Source organism: Balaenoptera physalus, assembly GCF_965194825.1.
Source record: "Balaenoptera physalus genome assembly, chromosome: 5".
Taxonomy (NCBI): Eukaryota; Metazoa; Chordata; class Mammalia; order Artiodactyla; family Balaenopteridae; genus Balaenoptera; species Balaenoptera physalus.
In genome coordinates this window covers 150,782,556-150,810,199 of record NC_138884.1, presented here as the reverse complement: position 1 = coordinate 150,810,199, position 27,644 = coordinate 150,782,556, and the positions used below count along the sequence as shown (strand labels likewise).

At 55.5% G+C, this 27,644-nt stretch overlaps 1 protein-coding gene across 2 annotated transcripts in view; it reads left to right on the top strand.

Moving 5' to 3' along the window:
- Window positions 1–528: 528 nt before the first annotated feature.
- Window positions 529–27,644, top strand: part of PDE6B (phosphodiesterase 6B) — a gene marked incomplete at its 5' end in the record, with an annotated part of 29,822 nt that continues 2,706 nt past the window's right edge. Inside the window, 20 exons of one of the 2 annotated variants that reach the window (XM_082462400.1) lie at window positions 529–996; window positions 3,820–3,972; window positions 4,268–4,357; window positions 16,632–16,772; window positions 16,864–16,938; window positions 17,833–17,897; window positions 18,692–18,758; window positions 18,929–18,976; window positions 19,681–19,830; window positions 20,020–20,163; window positions 20,558–20,623; window positions 21,132–21,278; window positions 22,366–22,473; window positions 22,792–22,901; window positions 23,136–23,223; window positions 23,636–23,736; window positions 23,979–24,086; window positions 24,607–24,670; window positions 24,986–25,060; window positions 26,442–26,525. In XM_082462400.1, coding sequence (XP_082318526.1) covers window positions 529–996; window positions 3,820–3,972; window positions 4,268–4,357; window positions 16,632–16,772; window positions 16,864–16,938; window positions 17,833–17,897; window positions 18,692–18,758; window positions 18,929–18,976; window positions 19,681–19,830; window positions 20,020–20,163; window positions 20,558–20,623; window positions 21,132–21,278; window positions 22,366–22,473; window positions 22,792–22,901; window positions 23,136–23,223; window positions 23,636–23,736; window positions 23,979–24,086; window positions 24,607–24,670; window positions 24,986–25,060; window positions 26,442–26,525 — 2,352 coding nt within the window. Of the gene's footprint in view, window positions 997–3,819; window positions 3,973–4,267; window positions 4,358–16,631; window positions 16,773–16,863; window positions 16,939–17,832; window positions 17,898–18,691; window positions 18,759–18,928; window positions 18,977–19,680; window positions 20,164–20,557; window positions 20,624–21,131; window positions 21,279–22,365; window positions 22,474–22,791; window positions 22,902–23,135; window positions 23,224–23,635; window positions 23,737–23,978; window positions 24,087–24,606; window positions 24,671–24,985; window positions 25,061–26,441; window positions 26,526–27,644 lie in introns of those variants that run through there. The other variant, XM_082462401.1, reaches the window with a different exon arrangement.

The following is a 27,644-nucleotide window of genomic DNA, read 5'->3' as shown; positions in this document are numbered from 1 at the left end:
AAGGGAAAGTCTGTGCAGAACCCCTATGGTCCCGCTTCCACATCTTCCTCCCTTCTCTCCACTTCCCTCCGTGGGCGTGGGCAGCACCGTGGGGGGGTCCCTCCACCTCCCCGAGGCAGAGCTGGTGCCCTGCCACCCCACAACACCTGAGCCCGACTCTGGGGGCCCAAGAGACTTGGAGCTACCTGTCGGCCCATCCCAAGTCCTCGGGCGGCCGCTCGGGCAGAAGGGGTCATGGCACTCCAGGGGTTACCCCTCGCCAGGGGTTGGGTGTGAGGGCCTATCCCAGCGCCCAGGATCCCTGCCTCAGGCGGAAGGCCTGAGCTCTTACACTGCAGCCCCCGGTCCAGGGGCTCTGGTTTTCCCAGGAAGCGGGCAGTCCGGGGCCTGGGGGTGGGGGGAGGGCAGGCGTGGGCGAGTCAGCTGGTGCGGTAATCATCGCTAAGAAAGGCTTTGCTGATGACAGTGTTTGCTGCAGGGCCTGGTGCGCTGGGGGCCGGCGCTCCTCCAGACGGGAAGCCGGGCACCATGAGCCTCAGTGAGGAACAGGTGCAGGCGTTCCTGGACCAGAACCCCGGCTTCGCGGACCAGTACTTCGGGAGGAAGCTGAGCCCTGAGGCTGCGGCCAGCGCCTGCGGGGATGGGTGCCCGGCGGGCTGCACCAGCTTCCAAGAGCTGTGCCAAGTGGAGGAGAGCGCGGCCCTGTTCGAGCTGGTGCAGGACATGCAGGAGAGCGTGAACATGGAGCGGGTGGTCTTCAAGATCCTGCGGCGTCTGTGCGCCATCCTGCATGCCGACCGCTGCAGCCTCTTCATGTACCGCCAGCGCAACGGCATGGCCGAGCTCGCCACGCGCCTCTTCAGCGTGCAGCCCGGCAGTGTCCTGGAGGACTGCCTGGTGCCTCCTGACTCCGAGATCGTCTTCCCGCTGGACATCGGGGTCGTGGGCCACGTGGCTCAGACCAAGAAGATGGTGAATGTCAAGGATGTGACGGAGGTGGGTCCTGGGCCTCGTGGGAGTTGGCGAAGGGTTCCCACAGGCCCCGAAGGATGGGTCAGCCCACTGGCTGTGAGGGGACCCTCGGCTTTTAGGAAGGCGGCCAGAGAGGCAAGTGGAACAGGTCCAGGCCAGAGCTCGCGGGAAGGAAGGAGGCCCTGAGGTGGCTGCAAGGACGGCCTGGGCAGGCCCTGCTGCCCCCTTGACCTATGATTCCCTGGATGGGGGTTTGGGGAGGACGGGGTCTGAGCAGGGGCTGGCGCAGAGGCCCAGAATGGAGGGGCCAGTGGACCCCAGAGCCCTAACCATACTGCTCACTGGGGCGAGCAAGTTTGGGGGTTCAGGAGAAGCTGATCCAGGTTCCCCGGTAGTCCAATGGTTAGGACTCGGCGGTTTCACTGCCGCGGCCTGGGTTCAGTCCTGGAACTGAGATCTGCAAGCATCACAGCCAAAAAAAAAAAAAAAAAAGAAGCAGCAGCTGGTCCAGGAGGGGGCAGGAAGGGTGGATGCAGTGCCTAGAGCGGAGAAGTCTGGGAGGACAGGTTCTGGCTGGACGGGAGGGAGGGAGAGGCCAATGACACTTCTGGGGGTGGGGCGGGGCGCCGGGAGGACAGATGCCCCAGGGGAGAAGGGGGCTGGGACTGGGGGGACCACGCCTGTTGGACATGTGTGAGGGGCAGGGCCCCGAGGGGCCGCAGGGAGAGCCGACTGCCTTCTCCCGTCCCCTCCGTCCCACCTCGGAGAGGGCCGTCCCACCTCGGAGAGGGCCGCTGGTATGGCCTGGGAGCGGGAAGCAGGAGCCTTGGGCTGGCTCACCTCCTCCACTTTCTGTGAAGGAATCCAGAGGGCGTTACCCAGCGGGACAGACCTCCGCCAAAGCAGCCAATATCCCCTCGTCCCTGGAGACAAACGGACTTGTGGACAGACCCCCCAGACCCCTGGCTCCTTGGCTGCAATCCTCTTAAACTTATCTGCTCAAACAAGCCTCAGTCCAGCGACCTGAATATAGTAATCTCTCAGATTAGCTTCATCTTCACTTCCTTTTTAGGAAATGGGTCACCCGTGAATTGGAATATCAGGAGCATAAATTACCAGGAAAAAAAGTTCGGCAGGAATGGGGGGGCTACAACGAGCGCCTCCCCTGCTCCTCCCTCCCTCCTGTTTCTCCCTCCCCCCCCCCCGCCGCCTCTCCCACACTACATCTTGCCCCCTCCCTTCTTTGAGCCTCCAGCTGCGCCCCCACCTGTGTTGCTGGTGTCTCTGAGGGTCTGATTCAAACTGCCTGTGCCCGCCCAGGGGCGGGACTGTCTCTCCCTGGGGCTCAGCTTCCCTTCCAGCCTTCACCCGGACGGCTCCCTCTGATGTTTCCCCAACTGCCCAGCACAGCTAGATGCCTCCTTCATGGGGCAGGGGCATGGCACTGGCCTTAATCCTCAGGGCTATGCTGGGTCTCGTTTGTCATAGCTGCAGTGGAACAGAGACCAGAGTCAAAATCAGCAAAAAATCGAGTTTCCAATAAGTGTATCATGAAGCCCAGATGTCACTTTATGGAGGGGAAACTGAGGCAGAGCCTGTGTCCCACCGTGGCGGGGGGGTGTGGACAGCGGTGGCCAGAGGGGGTGCCGCAGGGCTGTGATGTCACCCTGCCACCCCTCTGTGGCCCCTGAGACCCCGGGGCTCATGGGGAGGCGGCCGGGCAGGAGGTCCCAGAAGGCTCAGCAGGGGCGCCTGGCTCGGCAGTAGTCTCTGAAACCACGTCATGGGGGTCCGGCATGTCACCGAGGCATCTAGACCCTGTCGAGGGGGGCGGCTGGCTGTGGGAGGAAATTCCCAGGAGCCGGGATGGCTCAGATCAGGGAGGAGGGGGCAGGACTGAGCAAGCCGAGCCGAGCACAGTTGGGCCAGGAGCGGGTGGCGGGGGGGGGGGGGGGCCCAGGGACGCTGTGGTGACCAATGACTGGGTCTGGGCAGTGGAAGCAGAGAGCTGGGGGCACTTGAAAGAAGTGGGTTGGGTCGGAGGGGCAGGGAAGCACCAAGGCCCGGGTCCTCTCTGTGGGGCGGAGGGTGGATGCCAGTCCTCGGAAGGGGGGCGGGGCGGGCCCGCGTTTCGGGCAGTGCGATTCAGGGGCGATGGGCCTGAGGCTGGTCACACTCAGTCAGCTGGGCCTGGACAAAGCTCAGATGAGCTGCCCCCTGGGGAGACAGACCTAAGAGCCCGTCAACCGGCCCCTGACCAGGGAGCAGCCCCGAAGAGCCTCTCTAAGGCCGGGAAAACCCGCCCTGGGGGCCAGAGTCGGGCAAAGGTCTCATGGCGGGGGCAAGAAGCCCGCTGGAGCGGGGCCCAGGAGACGCCCCCCGGGGCCTGGCAGATAGGTCCTGGGTATGGGAGCTGGCCCACAGTGGCTGAGGGCAGCAGGAGACGGCAGCCTGGACTAGGGGGGGCTTGGGGGCAGGTGGACCAGACAGACTCAAGAGGCATCTAGAAGGCCAGTCGGCCAGACGGCAGCAGATGTGGGAGGAGCTAGGTCTGCCCACAGCCCAGGGGGGCGTGCAGAGCCTGCAAGGACTCTGCAGCGCCCGTGGATCGAGAGCTGGGAGTCGCTCGCTCTGAGATGGGGTGATAGAGACTGAGCCAGGCTGGAGCCCCAAGGACAGGCCATTGGCCATGTCCTCATGTGCTACCCAGGCTCCTGATACCGGGGCATGGCCACCTGGGTCTCAGCACTGGCCTGGGCAGCTTAGCCCTGACCCCAGGGACCAGGGAGACCCAGACTCCAGGTCCACAGAACGACGGCCTCTCCCTTCTCTCCTCTTGCCTCGCAGTGTCCCCACTTCAGCTCCTTTGCTGATGAGCTGACCGACTATGTGACAAGGAGCATCCTGGCCACGCCCATCATGAATGGCAAAGACGTTGTGGCTGTGATCATGGCTGTGAACAAGCTGGACGGCCCGTGTTTCACAAGTGAAGATGAAGGCGTGAGTGTCAGGGAGCCCTCTGGACGCGCACACCCGTCTGTCCCTGAGTCTCACGGTCCTGTGCCTGGCGGGGCCCGTGCCTGGCAGGTGATGTCTGTGTAGGCACCTCTCCTAGGCTTGGCTCCGAGGGCCCACCTACGCATCTGTGTGTACAAGTCCGTGGCCGCGGGCTGAGGTCCATGCTGTGTGTGCGCCCCTCCTCCAGGCAGCTGGGTGTCTCCTCCACAAACGCACACCTGGGCACGCATCTGAAAACCAGGGTTTTTACCTGCTGTTGTCACCACTCCTGTTTCAGGTTTTCCTGAAGTATCTGAACTTCGGGACGTTAAACCTGAAGATCTACCACTTGAGCTACCTGCACAACTGCGAGACACGCCGAGGCCAGGTACCCGCACGTGCTGCCGGCCGGGGCACCCCCGCCAGCCCCAGGCCCTCCGGGCTGCCTGAGCGTGTCCAGGTCCCCCCACCCTGGTCTCTCTGGACAGAGGCACATGGTTCTGTGGGCACCTGGGCAGCCGAGGGAGAGGGCCCGGGGCTTTCGTGGTTGTGGACGCGGAGCTGTGAGTATACCGAGCTGAGGGCAGGGAGGCCGGGTGCCTCGCCCTCTGGCCCCAGGGCTGTGACCACCTGCAAACGCGGGCGTCAGCATTCCTCCTTAGAAGCTGCCTCAAACCTTCTGCGGAAGGAGCAGGGGTGGGTTATGAACATAGAGCAGGGGCAGAGGGTCCCACCACTCCGCGGCCGAGCCTCCCGGTGGGCTCTGCCTCTGGCCACACAGGGGAGCAATGGCTTCCAGGACTGGAGTCTGCCTCCCCCGAGCGAGGAGGCCTGGGGGCCCCGGGGGGACACACGCTCCACCCTCTGTGGCCCGTGCGGAAGGCGGTGGGGGGGCGGACACGGTGGGGAGGGGAGGGCGTGAGAGAGGGCCCTGGGCCGGGCCTGAGGCCGCGGAGCAGCTGCAAGCCTGCGGCCAGCTGGACTGCAGCGCGGGGCTGGGAGCGGGGCCTCGGGGCCCACTGAGGGCTCCGGAGTGCACGTGGAAAGGCCACCGGGCAGACCCTGAGCCCCACGCTGTGGCGACGGGGTTGCACAGGGGATTTATTAGGCCCGCTTCTTTCTTTCTGCGGTCGTTTGTCTATCAGTCTGGACTCACAGGTGTTTCCAGCACGACCTGACTGATTTCTTTGCTCAGCTTGTTTTCTCAGCAGTTCCTGTGCCCTCTGACATGTCCATCGACCCCATTTGTTTGGTTGTTTGGTGGGTGGATTTTTTTGGTTTGGGGGTTCTGCACATCCTTATTCTCTGGCACTACAAAATGCTTCAGTCTCATTTGTATTTTCCGGCCCAGTCCTGGAATTAGCCATTCCTCAAGGAGTACTGGTTCTTTTTGCTGGAGACGGTCTTAGAAACAACGACCTGGGCACCAGGTGTGATCTTGGCTTAGTGTGTCATTGCTTCTAGGCCCTCTCAGCTGACGGAGTGAGGAGATAGGTGTGTGTCTACAAGCCCACGCATGTGCACGTCTGTAAATACTTCTACGTGTAACCCTCTGCATCTATATTAAGTTAAGCCCGAGTTCTTGCTGACGTCACCAACCCCATCATCCCCACACGGGTCGTTCTGGCCTCCGCCCCCTCCACGCTACATGGAGACCCCTGGCTCCCGTCCTCTGCTGCCCACTTACGTCATTGTCCAGCCCCCTTGCACGTGTACAGCAGGGTACCTGTGACCCGTGGGAAACAAGTTCATCACTGGAGCACAGAGATGTGTGCAGTTCCTTTGCCTTTACTCTTGCAGACGCCATGTATTTCCAAAAACGCTGAGGTCGGCACCTTTTCCCCATCCCCTTCAGTGAGGAGGTCTCTTGCATTCTCTTGTCACAGTCTGCATTCTTTCCTGGAATCCCCCAACCTACCAAATGATTTTTAAATTTGCAAACATTATGGTTCATTCTTTGTGCTGTAAATTTCTATAGGTCTTGACAAATGCATCATGACATGTACCCACCATTACAGTGTCATAAAGAATCATTTCACCACCCTAAAGACCCCCACCTCCACCAAAGCCCTGACAACTACTGATATTTTCACTGTCTCCATAGTTTTGCCTTTTGTAGAATGTCATATACTTGGAATCATATGGTATGGAACCTTTTAGGACTGGCTTTTTTCACTTAGTAATATGCATTTAGGGTTTCTCCCTGTCTTTTCATGGCTTAGTAGCCCATTTCTTTTCTTTTTTTTTTTTTTTAGCATCTTTATTGGAGTATAATTGCTTTACAATGGTGTGTTAGTTTCCGCTTTATAACCAAGTGAATCAGCTATACATATACATACATCCCCATATCTCCTCCCAGCCCATTTCTTTTTATTGCTGAATAGTATTCCAATGTCTGGATGTATTACAATTTATTTATCCATTCACCCATGGAAGGACATCTTGATTGCTTCCAGCTTGGGGCAATTATGAATAAAACTGCTATAAACATTTGTAGACAGGTTTTTGTTTGGGTACAAGTTTTCAATTCAGTTGAGTTAATACCAAGGTGTGTGATTGCTGGATAATATGGTATAATCGTGTTTAACCCTGTGAGAAACTGTGCAGAAGTGTCTGTACCATTTTACATTCCCATCAACAATGAATGAAAATTCCTGTCACTCTGCATCCTTGTCAGCTTTTGGTATTGTCAGTTATTTAGATTTTAGTCATTCTAATAGGTGTTTCGTATTATTGTTTTAAATTACAGCCCTCCAATGACAAATGATGTTGAGGATCTTTTCATATACTCATTTGCCAGCTGTACATCCTACTCTTTGGTGAGGTGTCAGTTCAGATCTTTTGCCCAATTTAAAATTATGTTGTCTGTTTTCTTGCTGTTTAGCTTTAAGAGTTTTTTTGTAAAACTGGGGTTTAAGTCCTTTATCAGGTATGTATTTTGCCAATATTTTATCCAAAAGTATATCTTGTCTTTTCATTCTCTTACCAGTGTATTTGGAAAAACAGAAGTTTTACATTCTCTTTTTTTAAAATCGAGTGTAGTTAATTTACAATGTTGTGTTAAATTCTGCTGTACAGCAAAGTGATTCAGTTATACATATGCATACATTCTTCTTTAATATTCTTTTCCATTATAGTTTATCACAGGATATTGAATATAGTTCCCTGTGCTGTACAGTAGGACCTTATTGTTTACCCATTCTATATATAAAAGCTTACATCTGCTAACCCCAACCTCCCACTCCATCCCTCCCCAACCCCTCCCCCGTGGCAACCACAAGTCTGTTCTCTATGTCCATGAGTCTGAAAAACAGAAGTTTTAAATTTTAATAAATTTATTTAATAAACTTTTCCTTCATGGATTGTAGTTGGGTGTTGTATCTTAAAACACCTCAGCAAACCCAAGGTCACCTAGATTTTGTCCTATGTCATCTTCTAGCAGTTTTATAGTTTTGCATTTTACACTCAGGTCTATGAGTTAATCTCATGAAAGGTGTAAGTGTCTACATACACTTTTTTGCATGTGATGTCCAGTTGTTCAACAGCAGTTAGTGAAAAGACCAGCCTTTCTCCATTGAATTTCTTTGCTCCTTTGTCAAACTGCAGTTGACTGTATTTGTGTGAGTCTACTTCTGGGCTCTCTATTCTGTTCCATTGATCTATGTTCCTATTTTTTTCACCAATACCGTGCTGTCTTGATCACTATAGCTTTATAGTCTTGAAGTTGGTAATATCAACCCCCCAACTTTTTTTTCTGCAGTATTGTACAGGCTATTTTGTGGGGTTTTGCCTTTCTATATAAACTTTAAAATCAGTTTGTCCATATGCACAAAATAGCTTGCTGACATTTTAATTGGTTCTGCATTAAATCTGTACATTAAGTTGGGAAGAATTGGCATCTTAACAATAAGGAGTTTTCAACTCATGAACGGAGAATATCTGTTTACCTAGATCGTCTTTGATTTCTTCAGAGTTTTGTTGATTTTGCAAATAGATTCTGTACATATTTTGTTAACTTGTACCTAAGAATTTAATTTTATACTAATGTAAGTGGTATTGTGTTCTTAATTTCAAGTTCCAATTATTCATTGCTGGTATAAAGGGAAGCAATTGACTTTTGTATGTCAACCTTGTTATCCTGTGACCTTAAGACAATAACTAATTAGTTCCAAGAGGTTTTAAAGATTGATCCCTTGGTATTTTCACATAGATGATCATGTCATCTGCAAACAAAGACAGTTTTTTTCCTTCCCTACCCATCTCTGTCCATTGTTCTTCCCTTCCTTGTCTTATTGCACTTGCCAGGACTTTCAGTACGATGCTGACTGTGAGTGGTGAGAGGGGCATCTGTGTCTTGCTCCCAGTATTAGGGAAAGAACCAGTTTCTCACCATCAGGTATGACATTCGCTGTAGGGTTTTTGTAGAATTTTTATCTAGTTGACCAAGTTCCCCTGTATTTCCACTTTGCTGACAGCTTTTATTCCGAATGAGTGTTCGATTCTGTCAAATATTTTTCTCCATCAATTGATATGATCGTGTTATTTTTTTCTTCTTTAGCCTGGTAACATGGTGGATTACGTTAATTGATTTTCAAATGCTGGACCAGCCTTGCACACCTGGGATAACTCTCACTTGGTCATGGAGCATAATTATTTACATATACTATTGCATTTGTTTCACTAATATTTTGTTAAGAATTTTTGTACCTATGTTCACGAGAGATTTTGGCCTGTAGTTTTTCTTTCTTGTAATGGCTTTATTTGGTTTTTGTACTAGGGTAATGCTGGCCTCAGAGAATGGGTTAAAAGGTCTTCCTTTGCTTCTATTTTCTGGAAAAGATTGTAGTGAATTGGTGTAATTTCTTCCCTAAATGTTTTGTAGAATTCACCAGTGAATCCATCAGGGATTGGTGCTTTCTTTTTGGAAGATTATTAATTATTGATCCAATGGCTTTAATACTTATAGCTCTATTCAGATTATTCTATTTCTCCTTCTGTGGGTGTTGGTAGTTTGTGTCTTTCAAGGCATTGAAACATTCATTTAATCTAAGCTATTTAATCTAGATTATTAAATTGGGGGGCATAGAGTTTTAAAATTTATTACTTATTTTCTTCTGCTTCCTTTAGGCTTAAATTCGTCTTCTTTTTCTAGTTTCCTGGGATTAGACTATTGATTTTAGATCTCTCTTCTTTTCTGATATGTACATTCAATGCTGTATTTTCCCTACAAGCACTGCTTTCACTGCATCCCACAAATTTTGACATGTATTTCCATTTTCATTTAGTTCGACATCTTTCTAAATTTCTCTTGAGACTTCTTCTCAAGAGAAATGTATTAATTAGAAGTGTATTGTTCAATCTATTTTGGAATTTTCCAACATCTTTCTGTTAATGACTTCTAGTTTATTGCCCTGTGGTATGAGAATGTATTTTTTATGATTTTTAATTCTTTCAAATGTGTTAAGATGTGTTTTGTGGCCCAGAATATGATCTATCTTGGCGAATGTTCCATGTGACCTGAGAAGAATGTGTATTCTGCTGTTGCTGGATGAAGTAGTCTATAGATATTCGTTATATCCATTGCTGTTTAGTTCAACTATTTTCTTACTGATTTTCTGCCTGCTGGATCTATCGATTAACTGAAAGAAGAACATTGAAGTCTCCAACTATAGTAGTGGATTTATCTATTGCTTCTTGCAGTTCTATTAGTTTTTGCTTTATGGAATTTGATGCTCTGTTGTTAGGTGCATACACATTAAGGACTGTTATGTCTTCTTGGAGAAATGACCCTTTTATCATTATGTAATATCCCTCTTTACTCCTGATCATTTTTCTTCTTCTGAAGTCTGCTTTGTATAAAATTAATATAGCTATTTAGCTTTCTTTTGATTGGTGTCAGCATGGTATATATTTCTGCATCCCTTTAATTTTTTTCCCAATTATTTTCACTGCGGTAAAATACACATAACAAAAAATTTACTATCTTAATCATTTTTAATCTACAGTTCAGTGGTATTAACTACATTCATGTTGTGCAACCATCTCCACCATCCATCTCCAGAACTCTATACAGCTTCCCAAATTGGAACTCTATCCTCATTAAACACTAACTCCCCAGTACCCCCATCCCAGCCCCTGGAAACCACATTCTACTTTCTGTTTCTATGATTTTAACTCATATAGGTGCAATCCTACAGTATTCGTCTTTTTGTGACTGGCTTATTGCACTGAGCGCAATGTCCTCAAGGTTTATCCATGTTGTATCATATTACGAATTTTCTTCCTTTTTAAGGCTGAATAGTATTCTATTGTATGTATATGCCACATTTTGCTTATCTATTCATCTGCTGTTGGACGCTTTTGTTGCTTCCACATTTTAGCTATTATGAGTAATGCTGCTGTGAACATGGGTGTACAAATATCTCTTTGAAACCCTGCTTTCAATTCTTTTGAGTGTATGCCCAGAAGTGGAAACGCTGGCTCATATGGTAATTCTGTTTAATTTTTTAAAGAACTTCCATACTGTTTTCCAAAGTGTCTACACCATTTTACATTCCCACCAACAGTGCAAAGCAGTCCCAATTTTTCCACATCCCTGCCAATACTTGTTTTCTGTTTTGTTTTGTTTTTAACAGTAGTCATCCTAATGATATTGGTCATCTTTTCATATGCTTATTGGTCATTTGTATTTTTTCTTTGGAGAAATGTCTATTCAAGTTCTTTGCCCATTTTTAAATCTGGTTGTTTGTTTTTGTTCTTGTTGTTGAATTTTAGGAGTTCTCTACATAATCTGGGTATTAATCCCTTATCAGAAGTGTGATTTGCAAATATTTTCTCCCATGTGGGTTGCCTTTTTACTCTGTTGATGGTGTCTTTTGACGCACAAAGGTTTTTAATTTTCAGGAAGTCCAGTTTGTCTATTTTTTTCTTTTGTTGTTAGTGTCTTTCAAGTCATATCCAAGCAATCATTGACAAATCCAATGTCATGAAGCTTTTTTCCTGTGTTTTCTTCTAAGTTCATAGTTTTGCATGTGGATATCCAGTTTTCCTGGTACCATTTGTTGAAAAGACTGCCCTTTCCCCACTGAATGGTCTCGGCATTCTTGTCAAAAATCATCTGGCCATATATGCTAGGGTTTATTTTTGGACTCTATAAGCTATTCTTTTGGTCTATAGGTCTGTCTTTATGCCAGTATCACATGTTTTGATTAATGTAGGTTTGTACTATGTTTTGAAATCAGAAGATATGAGTCCTCCAGTTTTGTTCTTTCTCAAGATTGTTTTGACTATTCAGGGTCCCTTGAGCTTCTATATGAACTTTAGGATGGGTTTTTCTACTTCTGCAAAAACATCATTGAGATTTTGATAGGGGTTACATTCAATTTGTAGGTCACTTTGGGTAGTATTGACACTGTAACAATATTCAGTCTTCCAATTCATGAGCAAAGGATGTCCTTCTAAGTATTTGTGCCTTCTTTAATTTATTTCAGCAACGTTTTATAGTTTTCATTGTTACAATAATTCCAGCTGTTATAATTGCTCATGTATTTACCTTTACTGGGATCTTTATTTCTCCATACAGCTTTGAGATCCTTTCATTTCACCTGCAGGACAGTTCTGGCAGGGCAGGTCTAGTGGTCGTGAACCCCCTCAACTTTTGTTTTTCTGGGGAAGTCTTTATTTCTCCCTCGCTTCTGAAGGACAGTTTTGCCGTTATTTTTTGACGTTATTTTTTTTTTTCTTTTAGCACTCTTTGAATACATCAGGCCACTGCCTTCTGGACCCCAAAGTTTCTGATGAGAAATCTGCTGATAAACTTACTGAGGATCCCTTGTATGTGATGAGTCACTTGTCTCGCTGCTCTCAAGAGTCTGTCTTTCGACAGCTTGATTATAGCGCGTCTTGGTGTGGGTGTCTTTGAGTTCATCCTACTTGGTGTGTTTTGAACTTCTTGGGTGGAAATATACACGTCTTTCATCAAATTCCAGGGGTTTCCAGGCTTTATTTCTTCAAATATTCTCGCTGTGTGTCCACCTGCCCTAGGTGAGGTCTAGCCCATCTCTCTTGGAGGAGGTGTTCTGAGTGGCTCTCATTCTGCCCTTGCTTTGAGGCTTGCTTTCTGCCAGCTTCCTCTCAGCCAAGCCCCTTAACCTCACTACTGTGAAGACATTTCCCCAAATTCGTATCAGTAGCTCCAAAAGAGTGGCCTCAAGGCAAGATTCAAACCCAACCCCACATACCCCAGGTGCGGGCCTAGTGAGGCAAGTCTGGAGCACTCTCTGGGTCCTGCCCCACCACACACACTCTCCCCCAGTGGATCTCACCCAGGGGGTCGTGTGCCCTCCAGGAAAGTCAGATCTCAGGAGAAGCCGGGTTTTTGATTCTCTTCCTGTCATGTCCTGAGTCCCCACCTCCCTCTCTGGATACCCCCGCTTTTCTGCTCCCCCTCATGCATACTGTCTCAGGGTCCCTTTCCTTCTGCACCTCTCATCAGCCACCCCAACTCAGCAGTCAGAGCCACACTTTGAAAACTTAGGTCCTGTCACTTGGTGGCCTTCAGGGACTCCCCTGCACCTTTCTGGCTCCCCCCATTCCACCATTCTGCCCCAGCCATGCCCCCTCAGGGGCCTCTGTATTTGCTGGTCCCTCTGCCCAGAACACTGTCCCGCACACCCTGGGGCTCCGCTGTGGAGAGATCTCCCCCGACCTGAGCATCCCCACCCTCTGGCCCTGCATTCCCTACCCAACTCCACCTGCCGTGTCCCCTGCATTTACTCATCTCCCTGTACCAAGCCATCTGGTTGGTTGGTTTGTTCATGTTCTAGCTGCCACCCCCTCCCCCTTTAGAAAGTGAATTCTAAGAGTTGGGGATTTTTGTCTGTTCTGCTGTCCAGTTATACCAGACCTAAAGCAGGCAATAAATATCATTCCAGCAAATGAATTCCTGACACTTAGGGAACACGACTAACTGGAGACTCATCGTTTCCAGCTCTTCAGACCGCATGCATGTACAGATGTGCTTTCGGTGGGGGTTCTAAAGGGGACTTCCAACAATGGGCATACACGTCTCAATTAAGTACTTTGATTTCCACTCAGACGTCGCCTAATCCCAGTAGAAAGCCGTTTCTGAGACCTTACACTCTGAACAGCATTTTAAAGAAACCTAATTACTTCACAGCTCTACCTCACAGCTCTTTTTGAAAAGAAAAGTCTAAAATGAACCAAGTCTGGCTGCCATGTTGCCTGTGCTTCAGCCTGGTGCCCACTTCTTCCTCGTGCTGTAGGGGAGCCCCGACCTCAAATTAAAGCAGTTCCCAGCACAGTGCCCACCCTTCCCTCCCCCAGACCTTAGCAAGCCTCCAGGGTCCTAGCCCCCCTCCCCAAGTCAAGAACCACTGTCAGTCAGTCTTGCTCACTATCTCCATGGACTCTGGCTCGGGGCTCCCGTTAATCCCTTTCTGAGGGTGTCTCAGCCACTTTGGTCAGAAGCCATAGAAGCGACAAAGAAATCATAGGTTTGGCCCTGGGATGTTGGAATTTATCTCAGACCTGCTGCGTCAAGCTGACTGGCCAGCTTTAGCTGTGGTTCCCACTGCCCAATAGTCCATGTTGCACCACAGCTGGATGAAAGTCCCCAGGGGTGCAGGACCTTGGCCTCCGTGCTGCCCCCCAGGCTGTGCTTTTGTCCACGACCCACTGGCTGGTGTGAAGACTGGAGCATGTGTGCTGCCCCTCCCAGGATGGGGTGGGAGACGTCCCGATTCAGGAGCTACATAGAGAGCATACAGGCTCAAATGCTGTCGCACATCCCTGATCTGTGAACAAGTGGAAGCATTCAGAAGTCAGGATATGTGAGTCTGGAGACAGCAAGGAGGGGCTGGCTCTCCTCTCCACCCTGGGCAGTGCAGGCTGATTTCTGTCATTGCAGCTCCCACCGTGATGTCACTGGACATGAGGTTGGGAAGAGACGTGCCATAGTGTGGACCTTCTTTCCACCATCAGAAACCTTAAGAGCATGAATAACTGTGAACTGTAGTGAAATAATGAGGAAGCAATGCGTTTGCATATTTATTACCTTTGCCTTAATGTAATTTTCTTAATTTTTAATTTAATTTAATTTATTTATTTTTTGGTCGCATGGGTTGTGAGATCTTAGTTCCCCAAACAGGGATTGAACCCACTCCCTTGGCAGTGAAAGCCCCCTTCTTGGGGGCTGGAAAATTCTAAACCCTGACCTGGCAGTGGCTACAGGTGCCTCCGAAGATGCCTGCACCTCACTCAGGGTGCACCCTGGACTCAACTCAGAGAGTTAAAAATGGAACAGGAAGGAGGGGAAGGGCAGAGGCCTGGGGTGGCCCGTGCGCCTGGCTTCAGACCACCATGGACACGCTGCCTGGCCCGCTGAGCCCCTGTTTCCTTGGGGCCATATTAGAACCTGCTTCAGAGCAGGGTCCAATGTGGGGACTGGTCCTTGGTCCTACTGGGGCACTGGAAGGGCAAGGGAGACAGGACACTCTCTGCTGGGACAGAAGGAGGGGACAGGGTGGGGAGTGGAGGAAGGTCTCGCCTAGAGGTGGTGCTGGGACACCTTCTCACTCTGTCCCCATCCTAGGGGATGAGTTTGGGCACTGAAGTACTCAGATGGCTCAGAACTTAGGTGTGTGGCCCAGACACCCTGACCCCTGAGCTCAGCTCTCCAGGACATCCCTGAGCGCCTGACCTCCCCCACCCTGACATCTGTGACATGGGTTCTGGTCCCAACCAGGACTGGTGCCCAGGGATAGCTCAGCGAGTACCTGTGGGATAGATGCACAGGTCACTAACACTCACACACACTCACACTCAGATGCACACATTCGCACACACCCACACTCACAGACTTGCTCACACTGGCACGCGGGTCTCCTGAGAGAGTCTGCCACCTGGGAGTCTCCCACATGTGTCGGGGGAGGGGGGGCTCCATGGTCACCCACACCCACTGCCCTGCATGTCCTTCCTCTGTCAGCTGGTGACTAAGCACCTCAGTCCCCTGCTGCTAATGGCCTGGAAATGAATGCACCCGGCACGGAACTCTCTACCTTCCCCCCACGCGCAGTGGGTAAGGATGCCGATCTGCCGCTCCCCAGCTCTTTGACCTCGGGAAAGTCAAGTAACTTCGAGACCTCAGGTTCCCCACCTATAAAATGGGATAGCGAGTTTCCGCCCTCTGAATTCTGGGAGGATTAAAGATCCTTAGAACAGCGAATCTCACCACCTCCCATGCACTCTGCAAATGCACGCTGAGCACTCAGGGGCCAGGCGCTGCTCTAGCCATGAAAAAGCTGTGCCTCCCAACCTCATGGAGTTTGTGGTCAAGTCCGGAGACAATGAGACTGTACATCTGTGAGGCCGGGGACGAGATGGGGTGCTTCAGGGGATCTGGTACCGCAGGTGTTCAAGGAGGGCCTTCCCTGAGCCACTTTAGGCTGAGACTCAAGGATGAGAAAGTTCTGGGCTGAGGGCTGTGAAGGCAGAGAACAGAGCTTGTGCAAAGGCCCTGTGGTTGGTCAGAGTGAGCTTTGAGGTCACAGTGGGAGTGCAATTCGGACACAGGGGCAGAGAGGTGGTGGGGCCAGGCCACCAGGAAAGCCTCCTCCACCAATGGGGAGAAGTGGGTGCAGAGCGGGCGGGGCCAGGCTGCTGGGAAAGCCTCCTCCACCAATGGGGAGAGGTGGGCACAGAGGGGGCGGGGCCGGGCTGCTGGGAAAGCCTCCTCCACCAATGGGGAGAAGTGGGTGCAGAGGGGGCGGGGCCGGGCTGCTGGGAAAGCCTCCTCTACCAATAGAGCGAGACGGGCAGTGGGCTGCCTCCTGGTGAAAAGACTCTAGGGCAAGTGGGGTCTCCAACGCCCATCCCTACCTGTAACAACAAAGGGTGCGGGTGCTGCAGAGGGCCCCGAGGGTGGCTGGCAGGAAAGGAGCCAGGCAAGGAAGAACTGCAGTGGAGGAGGAGGGGCTGGGCACCAGGCCGCCCTTACTAAAGGTCAGAAGGCACGGAGGTGGTGAGTGAGTGTGAAAGGGTGGGGCCTAGAGGGACCTGCCTGTGGGCCGTGGCTGAGGAGGTGGGGAGGAGAGCCTGATGGGTGGCCCTGGACAGCAGCCTGAGGCCCAGTTGGACGTCAATGTCTGGGGCAGGGTCTGGCCAGGGCCACTCTCAGCTCAATTTGCAGAGACCACAAAAGCACTTGACATCCAGAAAACAATGAATTCATGTTCTCAAGCCCCAGCTTCTCACGGGCTAATTATAGAGGGCTGGCTGGTCAGATCTTTGCCTTTCAAGCTCATGGCAATTGATTTCAGTTTTCACTCATTCACTCACTAACCTAGCCTGAGGCCAGCACCAGGCAGTGAGCGGCAGGGATGTGGCCAAAGACTGGAGACTTCACCTTCCAGAAGGTTTGCAGGGCCCCTGAGGCGGGGAGCAGAGAGTCATGTGCTTGGATCAAAGCCTGGGTGCCGGCACTCTGTCAGGAGAGGCACCGTCGTCAGTGTCCCCCAGGGCTCCGGGGTCAGAGCATGTGTGAATGTGTGTGTCTCAGGTGTGACAGCTCACATCCAGGTGCCGCTGTGGTCAGACGGGTGTGGGCAGGTGTGGCCACGACCCACAGGTATGTCACTCCCCAGGTGCTGCTGTGGTCAGCCAACAAGGTGTTTGAGGAGCTGACGGACATCGAGAGGCAGTTCCACAAGGCCTTCTACACTGTGCGGGCCTATCTGAACTGTGACCGATACTCAGTGGGCCTCCTGGACATGACCAAGGAGAAGGTGAGGCCTCAGCGCCCCAAAGGCCTCCTGGCCAGCCTCGCCCAGCTCCGCCGCTGACTCAGTGACTCACTCCCTTCTCTCCTCTGCCCAGGAATTCTTTGACGTGTGGCCTGTGCTGATGGGGGAAGCCCAGCCGTACTCAGGCCCACGCACACCTGACGGCCGTGTGAGTCATGAGGTTGCGGGGAGGGACAGGCCCTGCCTGTGCACCCTGGATTTCCTGGCTCCAACTCCGGGGTGGGAAGGGGCCTGTCCCGGCCCGACCCAGGGTGGGAGAGGGAAGGGGGTCTAGGGGAAGGGTGTGGGGGCCGAGGACGAGGCTGTGGGCCGGCTGGCTATCTGACCGCTGCAGAGGTCAGGCCCCCAGGGCCATCTCCCCCGACTCCAGCCCTGCAGCGCTTTGGGGCTGAGGGCCAGGCCTGGTCTCCTGATGAGGATTGTCAACCTGGTTGTAAAGACCAACATTTGTTCTGGTTGACCAGTCCTCCTGCAGCCCTATTCTTAAATCATTGTAACATCTGCCCGAGTGGGGCTTCATGGGTGTGTGTGAGCAGGGTAGGGACATACGCAGGTATCTCTGCCACTTATTGTGCGTCCAACCCGGGTCATACTTCAGAGCCTGGCCATGCCTCAGTCTCCCCTCCTGTCAAATGGGGGTAATAACAGGGCATCAGAGGATTCCATGGGTTCTGTGTGCCAAGTGCATGCAGGAGTCTCTGCGCAAAGGCTGGCTGTGACCATGGCTTCTCATAGTTATGTGAGTGTGAGTGAGTGTGTGTGTGTGTGTGTGTGTGTGTGTGTGTGTGTGACAGACGTACAGGCCTGGGTCAGCTGCGTGCGTATGTGTGAAGGAGTACAGGGCCCAGTTTTTGCGTGGGCTTGAGTGGGACACAGACGGAGGGAAGACAAATGTAAACCAGAGTGTGTACTGTGTGTCCCACGACGGTTGGCGCGTGTGTACACCGTGTGCACCTGTGTGCCTGTGTGCAATTATGTGGGCATATGTTGTGAGGGGTTCCCATCGGGGAGCGCCTCACGCCTGCTGTGGTCTGTTTCTCAGGAAATCGTCTTCTACAAAGTCATCGACTACATCCTCCATGGCAAGGAAGACATCAAGGTCATCCCGTAAGTGTCAGGGTTTTATGAGAAGCATCACCCAAGGGCAGGACCACCCCGGACCCAGGCTGGACTGGCCTGAGGACCTGTCACGGCGGAGCCAGCGGCCCCTGGTTCGGCCCCGCACACCTTGGTGCTCCCTGAGCTGGGGCGCGCGGCAGGATGCGGTGGGGAGGGAGGCCCACGTACTGGTCTGGGAGGAAATGAGCGGGGGCGTGAGGAGGCCCGAAGCCCCACGGATGTTGGCGTGGATGTCCAGGGGATCACATGAACTGTCCAGGCGGCCCTGTCGGCAGCGACTGGCCTTTGAGGCCCTCAGGGTCTCGTTTTGGTTGACCCGGCCAGCCCAGCAGGCGGAGCCCCCAGACGGGGAGGCCCAACACTGCACCCCCAGCGGGGTGGGACAGGAGGGGACCCAGCCCAGCGGGCAGCAGAGCCGGGTGGAGGTCAGGGCAGCCTGGAGAGACAGGCAGATGGCAGCTGGCCATTACCAGCCCTACAGCCGCATGGCCATGTGACCTCCGTGGCCCCATAAGCCTGTCAGGACCCCACCCCGCAGGTCCCACGCAGGGACTGGGATCCAGGGCCAGGCCCGCGGGGATGAAGCATGCGGCGCCCTGTAGGGCAAGGGGCCTCGGCGTGGGCAGAGAAGGAGGAATGCGGCAGCTCAGGTGCCCCCAGGCCCCACCCCTGGCCTCCCCTCGCCTTCTTCCCACAACCCACCTGGAGCTCAGAGAAGGGACTCAGTACGAACACACAGCTGAGCGTCTGGCCCATCTGACCCTCTGCTTCTCTCCCCACAGCTCACCCCCGGCCGATCACTGGGCCCTTGCCAGTGGCCTTCCAACCTACGTGGCAGAAAGTGGCTTTGTGAGTCCCCCAGAGCCCTGTACTTGATCGCTGGCGCCCCACCCCTTCCCACCGGCCTGTGTGCCCCGGCTTTGCTTACTTGGAAGTTCATCAGCTCGGACAGTCTATTTTAGAATCATACCGTATATTTGGCTGCTTCAAGTGAAACTGTGTTTCTGATCCCTTTTCAGATCTGTAACATTATGAATGCCCCGGCTGATGAAATGTTCAAATTTCAGGTATCTGTCTCTTCATTCATAGAAAGTGTATTGTACTTAGGAAAGAAGATATTGTGGTTCAGAAATGATGGACTGAATTCGTTTTTGCTGTTTAAGGAACGACCTCAAGTCTCACAGGCTAACGGCAGCAAACACGTGTTCCGTACACACAGGTCTGCGTGTTGGCTGGGCACGGTTGTGCCTGGCGAGGGTCCACGTCTGCTCCATGTGGGGACACATGACCAGGGCGGGCTCTTTTCTGAAGGAGGCCTAGGTCAAGTGGGCCAGTGGAGATGGGCTTTGTCTCTCGGGGCCTCCTCCAGGAACTGGCCAGGGTCCCTGTTTCACTGGCCAGGCGTCAGTGGGATGTGAGCTAGGACCCACCCACTGTGAGCCCACCGGGATGGGAGTGCTGGGCCCCTTGCTCAACAATTATTAGGAACTTGGCAGCAGGGCATTCAGTCAAGCAGGGGGCCTTCCAAGAGTGGGACCCTGTGCGACCACAGCGCTCACACAGTGAGGCCGCCCCTGTGGACAAGGCCGCCCTTCTCCTCTGGGGAGAAGTCACAACACGCACCCCTGGGGGCCAACAGACAGGAACAGTGACCCAGTCTCCGCAGTCTGAGGGCCGAAGAAGCGAGGTTCACACTCCCTGGCTGACAAGCCGGGCCCGGGCCAGGCCCAGACCCGGGGCAGCGGTCAGCTCCGGACGCCTCTCCCTGCAGGAAGGGCCTCTGGACGACTCTGGGTGGGTCATCAAGAATGTCCTCTCCATGCCCATCGTCAACAAGAAGGAGGAGATTGTGGGGGTCGCGACGTTTTACAACCGGAAAGACGGGAAGCCCTTCGACGAGCAGGATGAAGTCCTGATGGAGGTAAGCACCTGTCACCGGAGGGCCCCGGAGGCGACACCTGTGTGGTGGGGACACCGTCTGCTCCGGGCCCCGACCCGGCACGAGACCCCAGGAAGAGCTGCGAGGCCCCGTTCCGGGAGCTGGAGGCCGGCCCACCGGGAGCTCCCCGCGCGCCGCAGGGCGCCCGCGGTGGGTGACGCGTGCCTGCAGTCTCTCACACAGTTCCTGGGCTGGTCGGTGCTGAACACCGACACCTACGACAAGATGAACAAGCTGGAGAACCGCAAGGACATCGCCCAGGACATGGTTCTGTACCACGTGAGATGTGACAAGGACGAAATCCAGTTGATCCTGGTATGTCCAGCGCTCCCGCGGGGAGGCGGGGCGTCCCAGGAGGGAAGGCACAAGCTGGAGTCCCACCCGCCGCACACGGCCGGGGGCGGCCCCTCCCTGGGCCCCAGCCCTCAGCGGTGAGCAGGCAGTGACCACAGCCCTTCCGGTCGTGCAGGGCGAGGCCTCCACCATCGTGGTCCAAGTGGAGCGCTTGGACAGGCGTGGAGAGGCGGGGGCGTGCAGGAACTGAGAGCCGGCTGGGCTCTCATCATCACCGTCTCTGAAGCCAGAGGCTCCAGCTGGGGCTCTGGAGGCTCCCGCTGTTCTTTTGTGCCCAGCGTCACTTTGCCCCACAGTCGCGAGGGGTGTAGCTGACACCGTCACTCTGTCTCATGACACGCGTTTTCTCTCCCAGCCAACAAGGGAACGCCTCGGGAAGGAGCCTGAGGACTGTGAGGAGGACGAGCTGGGGAAGATCTTGGTCAGAATCTGACCCCCGCCCTCAGGTGGAGACTGGGAGGGCCTGCGGGCGGGGGAGACGCCTCCATTCCCAGGAGGCCAGCGTGAGCTCGGGCACAGAGTGTGGGCTTGTGATGTTTGCTGCTGATATGCAGCCATGTTCCTGTGCGTCGTGTGTGCCCGCGTCAGGGCGTGTGTGTCTGTGCGTCCTTCCGTGTGCCTGTATATTCACGTGTCCTTGTCTCTCTCTTCGTGTGCCTGTGTATGTGCGTATCTTTGTGTTTGTTTCCCTGACAACATCACCATGTCTGCCCAGCTGGCAAGTTCTTGCTGTTGGGCCACAGGTGAGGGAAGGGGAGAAGAAGGGGGCTGAGCTGGGAGGGGATGTGAGTGTCCCAGGCTACTGGCTTGATGTTACCGGACACCTGGGGTGTCTGATGCTGGACAGAGTGTCCTGAGAGGAGGAGAGACGAGGAACAGGCGGGGCTTCGGTGGGCCTGCCCCCTTCAGCCCCACAATCCTTCCCACAGAAGCAAGAGCTGCCGGGGCCCACCAAGTTTGATATCTATGCGTTCCACTTCTCTGATCTGGAGTGCACGGAGCTGGAGCTGGTCAAATGCGGCATCCAGATGTACTACGAGCTGGGAGTGGTTCGAAAGTTCCAGATCCCCCAGGAGGTGAGGGGTCATTCATGATCAGGGTCCCAGTTCGGGGAGAGGTGGTCAGGGGTCCCAGGTCCCGCAGGAAGTCTGGGGGCAAACATGTTCATTACAGAATGGACAGTGCAGGCCAGCAAAATATACAGGGCAAGTGTGCCTAGAATACACGACTTGCTGGCTGGCTGGCTGGATGGATGGATGGCTGCATGGGAAGTTCATTACACAGGTACTCCAGGCAGTCTGATCATCAAGTGCATCACTGGGCAGCAATGGGTGTTTGGTTTTGGGGGAGGAGGAGACAGAAGCAGCCCAGCACCTGTGCAAAAAGCACACAGCACCCTCTAGGTGTGAGCACAGAGTCCGTCAGAGGCGGTCCCGGGGAGGGGGGACAGCCTTCCCCGCTGTGCTGCTTCCCTGTGGTTTTCCAGCTTCTGCCCTGCCTCCACCTTCACACCTCAGGGAGCATCTGCTTCCCCAAGGCCAAGTGAGGGAACCGTCTTTCTCTATGCCCTGGAGAACAAGTGCAGCAGGCTGGTATTTTCTAAAGACACTGTACAAAAAACAAAGGGAAAACACAAAAGAAATAAACTGTAGAAAGTATTAAGAGAATAAAAAATTTCCAAATAATTTCTGGCCCTAAAAACCACAGTGGAAGCAACGACAGGCTCCCTTGGGCCCATGTTCTATGGTCCAGAGACCCGCCACCCCTCGGCCTCTGGACCTTCAGCCACCATCCCCTTTCCCCCATCACTGGGCCAGGTGCCCACACATCCTGCCCCATTCAGATACCCATGGCTGAAATGGACCTTGTCTTCTGAAATATCCCAGCCCCCTCTCCTGGGGTCCTTGTCCCAATCTGGGGCTTGGCAATAGGACGGAGGCCCCAGACGCCCTGTGAGCTCCGGAGCTGCTCTTGGCTTTGGCTCCGCCCCTCCGGCTGCCTGCCACCCCTGGTCCACCCCCGCAGGTGCCACCCACGAAGGTGGCTGGAGGCCAGTGGTGGGGCAGGCGACAGGACGTGGGCCTTTCCCACAGCTGTCAGCTGGGAGAGCAACAGTGGGACCGGGCGCTCGGTGCCTGGAGCCCACATCTCCGCCTCCCTCAGGTCTTGGTGCGGTTCCTGTTCTCCGTGAGCAAGGGGTACCGGAGAATCACCTACCACAACTGGCGCCACGGCTTCAACGTGGCCCAGACGATGTTCACGCTTCTCATGGTGCGTGGGTGCGGCGGGGGTGGGGAGAGGGCTCACGTCCGATCAGGGTGGGGAAGACCCTCCTGGTTCCAAGGGCAGCACCTAGGCGGTGGCTCCTCCACGTGGGAGGTGGGGGCCTTCAAGGGCAGAGGCCCCTCCGACTGGCGCACACCCCCAGCCCGGGAAGTGGATGGAGAGCACCTGCGCGGGGAAGGGGCAGTGGGGTCGGGCCCAGCTCCCCACCCCCATCCCCCCCCGCCCCCACCCAGCGGAGCAGGGAAGCAAGGGCGGGCGAGGGTGCTGGCCAGGCTGCAGGATCCTGGGCTCCTGTCTCTGCAGACGGGCAAACTGAAGAGCTACTACACGGACCTGGAGGCCTTCGCCATGGTGACCGCCGGCCTGTGCCACGACATCGACCACCGGGGCACCAACAACCTGTACCAGATGAAGTAGGCGCGCTCCCGGGGGCGCCCACGTGGCTGTGCGCGGGAGTCAGCCACAGCGTCCCCGGGAAGGGGCCCTCGGCGAGCTCGCCTCCCGGCAGAGCGGCTGGGGAAAGCGCTCACCCCTGAGGGCCTGCCGCACCCGCAGGGGTGCCCCTTCCTCGTGGGGGAAGCTGGGGGCAAACAGGCTGCTCTGGGGCTTCTGACCACTGCTTGTTTTTAACTAAACCTCTGTAACAGATCCCAGGACCCTTTAGCCAAGCTCCATGGCTCCTCGATTTTGGAACGACACCACCTGGAGTTCGGGAAGTTCCTGCTCTCCGAGGAGGTCGGTGCCCTCCCTTTCCTCTCCTGCTGGATTTCCTGGCGACTGACCTTCGCCCGCACCCCTGGCACCCCACTGCCGGCGCCCACACCACACAGCTCTGGCGCTGGAGGAGGGAGGCAGGCTTTGTGGTGGTGGCCATGGGGGTGATGGGACGGGCCTGGTGATTCCAGCTTGGAAATGCCCCCATGGGGGGTGGGGTGGGCTCAGGTCCCCGGAGTGTGGCGGGGGAGAAGGGGGGTTGGGGGCCTCCCGGTGCAATGTGCGGCCACCTGGGTCTGGGGCCCATGACCCTTGGGTAGAAGCTGGCCAGCAACGCCAAGAGAGACAGACGGATGACCTCCAGGAGGGGTGGGGGAGGGGAACAGACGGGGGGGTGCGGGGGACGCACCTGTGACCAGAGCCCCACCTGCAGACCCTGAACATCTATCAGAACCTGAACCGGCGGCAGCATGAGCACGTGATCCACCTCATGGACATCGCCATCATCGCCACAGACCTGGCGCTCTACTTCAAGTGGGTACCACCGCCCACCTGCCTCGCGGAGACCCCCCAGGAGGCCCCATGGGGAGGGAGCCTGGCTGGGGGGTACCTGGGGCTCCAGGCAGACAGCCCGCCCCGGGGCCCCACAAAGCCTGCACTCCCCGCCTCGGCTCCTCTCCTGGAAGGGCGGGTGGGGTTGAGATCAAGGAGGACGTGTGGTCCTGCGTGGCGTGAGGGGGCGGGCTCGACTCCCTCCCTTTGTCCTTGGGGTTCAGGAAGAGGACGATGTTCCAGAAGATTGTGGATGAGTCCCAGAACTACGAGGACAGGAGCAGCTGGGTGGAGTACCTCTCCCTGGAGACGACGCGGAAGGAGATAGTCATGTGAGTGCAGGGCGACGCCTCCCCCTGCAGGACGCGGAGCCCCGGGGCCCCCAGATGCTCCAGAGCAAGAACAGCCCGCTTCTGGGCCGCGTCAACGCCTCAGGCAAACGCTTCACCTCGCCTGCTCTCCTTTCGGGGGGGGGACTTGGGGTCGGACAGGCCATGTCCACAACTAAATAACTCGCTCACTTCACGAGCCTCCGTCCCTTCACCTGCAAAGTGGAGATGCAGAACTACATCCAGCCCCAGGCCTGTCCCAGAGGTCCAATTAGGAAATATGTGTAAATCACTGGTCCCCAAGAAGCACTTGCTGACCTTCGTCGTCCCTGGCTGCCTAGGAGAGGGGCGAGGAGACGGGGAGCGTGGGGGGAGGGCTGGAGTGGTGTGCAGGGTAGGACCGTCCACTGCCGGAAGGACACTGGGGCTTGGACCTGTGCCCCCACGGTCACCGGGCCTTGCAGAGGTGGAGGGGAAGGAGGGAGGCCAGTGTGGACGTGCCTGGAGCTCCGTCTGCCCACAGGGCCATGATGATGACGGCGTGTGACCTGTCTGCCATCACCAAGCCCTGGGAAGTCCAGAGCAAGGTCAGAGTCACGCGGGGCCCCAGACACCTTGCCAGTCCTCACGGGGTTGCATCTAGGTGCAGCCTGGGATGCGGGAACAGACCCATTCGTCTTCAAGTAGTGCCGAGGGCTGCCGCCCAGCTCTGGGGCCCAGCCAGTGCCGCCACGGTGGAATGGGCCGCCGCACTCCTGTGTGCCAGGCCCAACCTGAATATTAGGGACACCAGAGTCTGGGGTGCAGAAGACCAAGGGCACTGGCCAACCTGACAGGATCTCAGGACAACATCTGACCAAGCACTGAATCCACAGCATGCCTGCCTTCTGTGTGCCTTTCAGGTCGCTCTGCTGGTGGCAGCTGAGTTCTGGGAACAAGGGGACCTGGAGAGGACGGTTCTGGATCAGCAGCCCATTGTGAGTGTTGCTTCCAGAATCCTCCACACCCATCACAGTGCTTGGGAGCCTCAGGCCTGGCTCGGTGCAGACAGGGGGCCCCCGGGGGTTCTGGGGTCCTGGGACCTAACTCTCACTTTGTGGGGTCATGCGACATGAGTCTGGTGAGAATTTAGCTGGGACCGAATCTGGGTAAATTGTGGAAAAGACAGGGATTGGGTAAAACCGTGGTGCCCTGCAGTGATGGAAAGCCGTTGCCGAAGCTGCAGAGCCAGACTGTGGCTCACGACCGAAAGCCTCCAGGGGCCCAGGCAGCTCTGCAGTGAACCCCTGCCCGGCCGCGAGCTGCTCCAGGAAGGCCCAGGGCAGGGCGGGCCTGGCCCGCGGGGAGAGAGCTGGTGGCTGGAGACCAGGGCTCACCCCGGGCGTGGCTGAGGCCGCAGGGAGGAGGGGGAGAGGAGGCGGGGAGCGGGGGGGAGGGCTGGCGTAGTGTGCAGGGTAGGGCTGTCCAGTACTGGAAGGACCCTGGGGCTTGGACCTGTGCGCCACGGTCACCGGGCCTCACGGGGCGGAGGTGAGGGAGGGAGGCCAGTCTGGGCGTGACTGGAACCCAGCCTGCCTTCAGGGCCATAACGATGCCGGGATCTTCAGCTCAGCAATGTGGGGGTCAGGAATCTGTTGCTAGACCGAAGTGGCACCTGCATGGGGACAAGGACATGAGCATTACCCAACAATGAGCAGAAGAGGTGGAGAGAGATTTTGTCTTACAAGCCAGCTCCAGCCACTGAAGAGCTCTCTGAGCAGCGGGCTGGGAAGGTCTGGGGCCAGGCGCAGACTGCAGGAAAGGGTGCCCTGACCAACTAGCCAAGTCTCTCGGGGGAAGGGCAGGCAGCCTGTCTGTCTCCTCCAGGCCAGGCCTCTAGGGTCCTGCATGGCTCACTCCAGCACGCCGAGCCCCAGACAGAGGGCAGCTCTGAGGAAGAGACTGCCAGGAGGCAGCTGAGGGGGGGCGCGGGAGGGGGTCCCGAGTCTGGACACCAAGGACAGCTCCTTCAAGAGCATCCAGGGTTTGCCCCCTTGGGAGTCACGGGCCAGGCCTCGGGTCAGCACCATGGATAGCTCAAGGGGGACGCTGGAGGAAGGGGCTCCGCGCTCCACCCCCGGCTGACGAGGCCTGAGCCCAGCGCTACCGAGGGCAGCTCCCCAGACCGGGGCGGTGGCTCGGAAGGGAAGGGGCATCCTGGCGTTCCCTCCCGAGGCCAGCTCATCCCCGGGGCGCCGCTCACTCCTGTCTCCGTGGACAGTTTCATCGCGCTGGGGTGGGGCTGAGTCCTGGGGGCTTGGGGAGGTGGCAGGCACGCCTGCCACCAGGTGCCTCACGGTGTCCCTGCTCCCCCACAAGCCGATGATGGACCGGAACAAGGCGGCCGAGCTCCCCAAACTGCAGGTCGGCTTCATTGACTTTGTGTGCACGTTCGTGTACAAGGTGAGCGGGGTGGCCCAGGGCCTGGCTGGGTTTGCAGGGGAGGGGTGGGGGGTGGGCGTGGGGGGGCGCGGGGGGGACGGTGGCTCCCATCCCTTTGAATCTGCACTTAGAATCGAGATCCTCAGTGTCACCCCAAGGGGGTCCCCTCCCCATCAGTTCCTCAGAAGCACCATGAGCCCTCCCCCCCCAATTTCTCCCCCCCAGAATGTCCTCCTGCTCACCTCGAGGTCGTACCGCAAACGTCCCTTCCCGAACCCCATCTAAGGCACCCCCGCCCAGGGCCTGCACACTGTTTGCAGGGCACTGACTGCAGTATATGTGCAGTGCATTTGTTCAGTGTCTGAACCCTGGGAGGAGGAGGGTGGTCCACTGTCGCCAGCTGGGTGCACGCAGCCCAGCAAACACCCGGGCACGGCCGAGTGACAGTGGGACGCATGCCAAGGAGCTGGGACAGGTGCTGTGACATCAGCTCCAGGGACTGGCAAGGGAGTGAGGGGGCAGAGCCCTCCCGAGTGACACACACCACGAGGTCACAGGCCCCGCCCGTCTGGGGGGGGCACACCCCACACTCCGAGGAGGTTTTCAGGTTCTGAGCGACGTCCCTCCTGCCCCACTCCCCACCCCAGCCCCCAAGGTCTCACGCTTCCCTTTACTGAAACACCAGCTCCCTTTTCTGCCCCCACCAAGGGGGGGGCTGTCAGTGCCAGGGAGGGAGGCGGGACCAGGGTGCACATGCTGGTCCTGAGGTGGTCATTGCCGGGGACCACCAGGCACTCCCCTCCCACTGCCTCCCCCGCCTGCATCCACCTGCACAGCCTCGGGGCGTTCATACGTGTTCCTGGGCGAGCATGTGCTCTGTGTGATGTGCGACATGCGTATGAGAGCGGGTGAAGGAGCCCCAAGACCTGCACGTCTGCCCAGCCTTCCCAGCCCCACTGCCGCTGCCGGGGGAACGTCCCTTCTGCTTTGATGTTTTCTACTCTGTTCTTGGGGACCTCGCCCCGCAGCTCCTGTTCGAACCTCAAGGACACAAACCCCCGAGTCCTTCTCCCTTTGCTGGGAACGTGGCACCTCCATGCGCCACCCCACCCCGGCCCAGCCTGCCCAGGAGCCACTGGG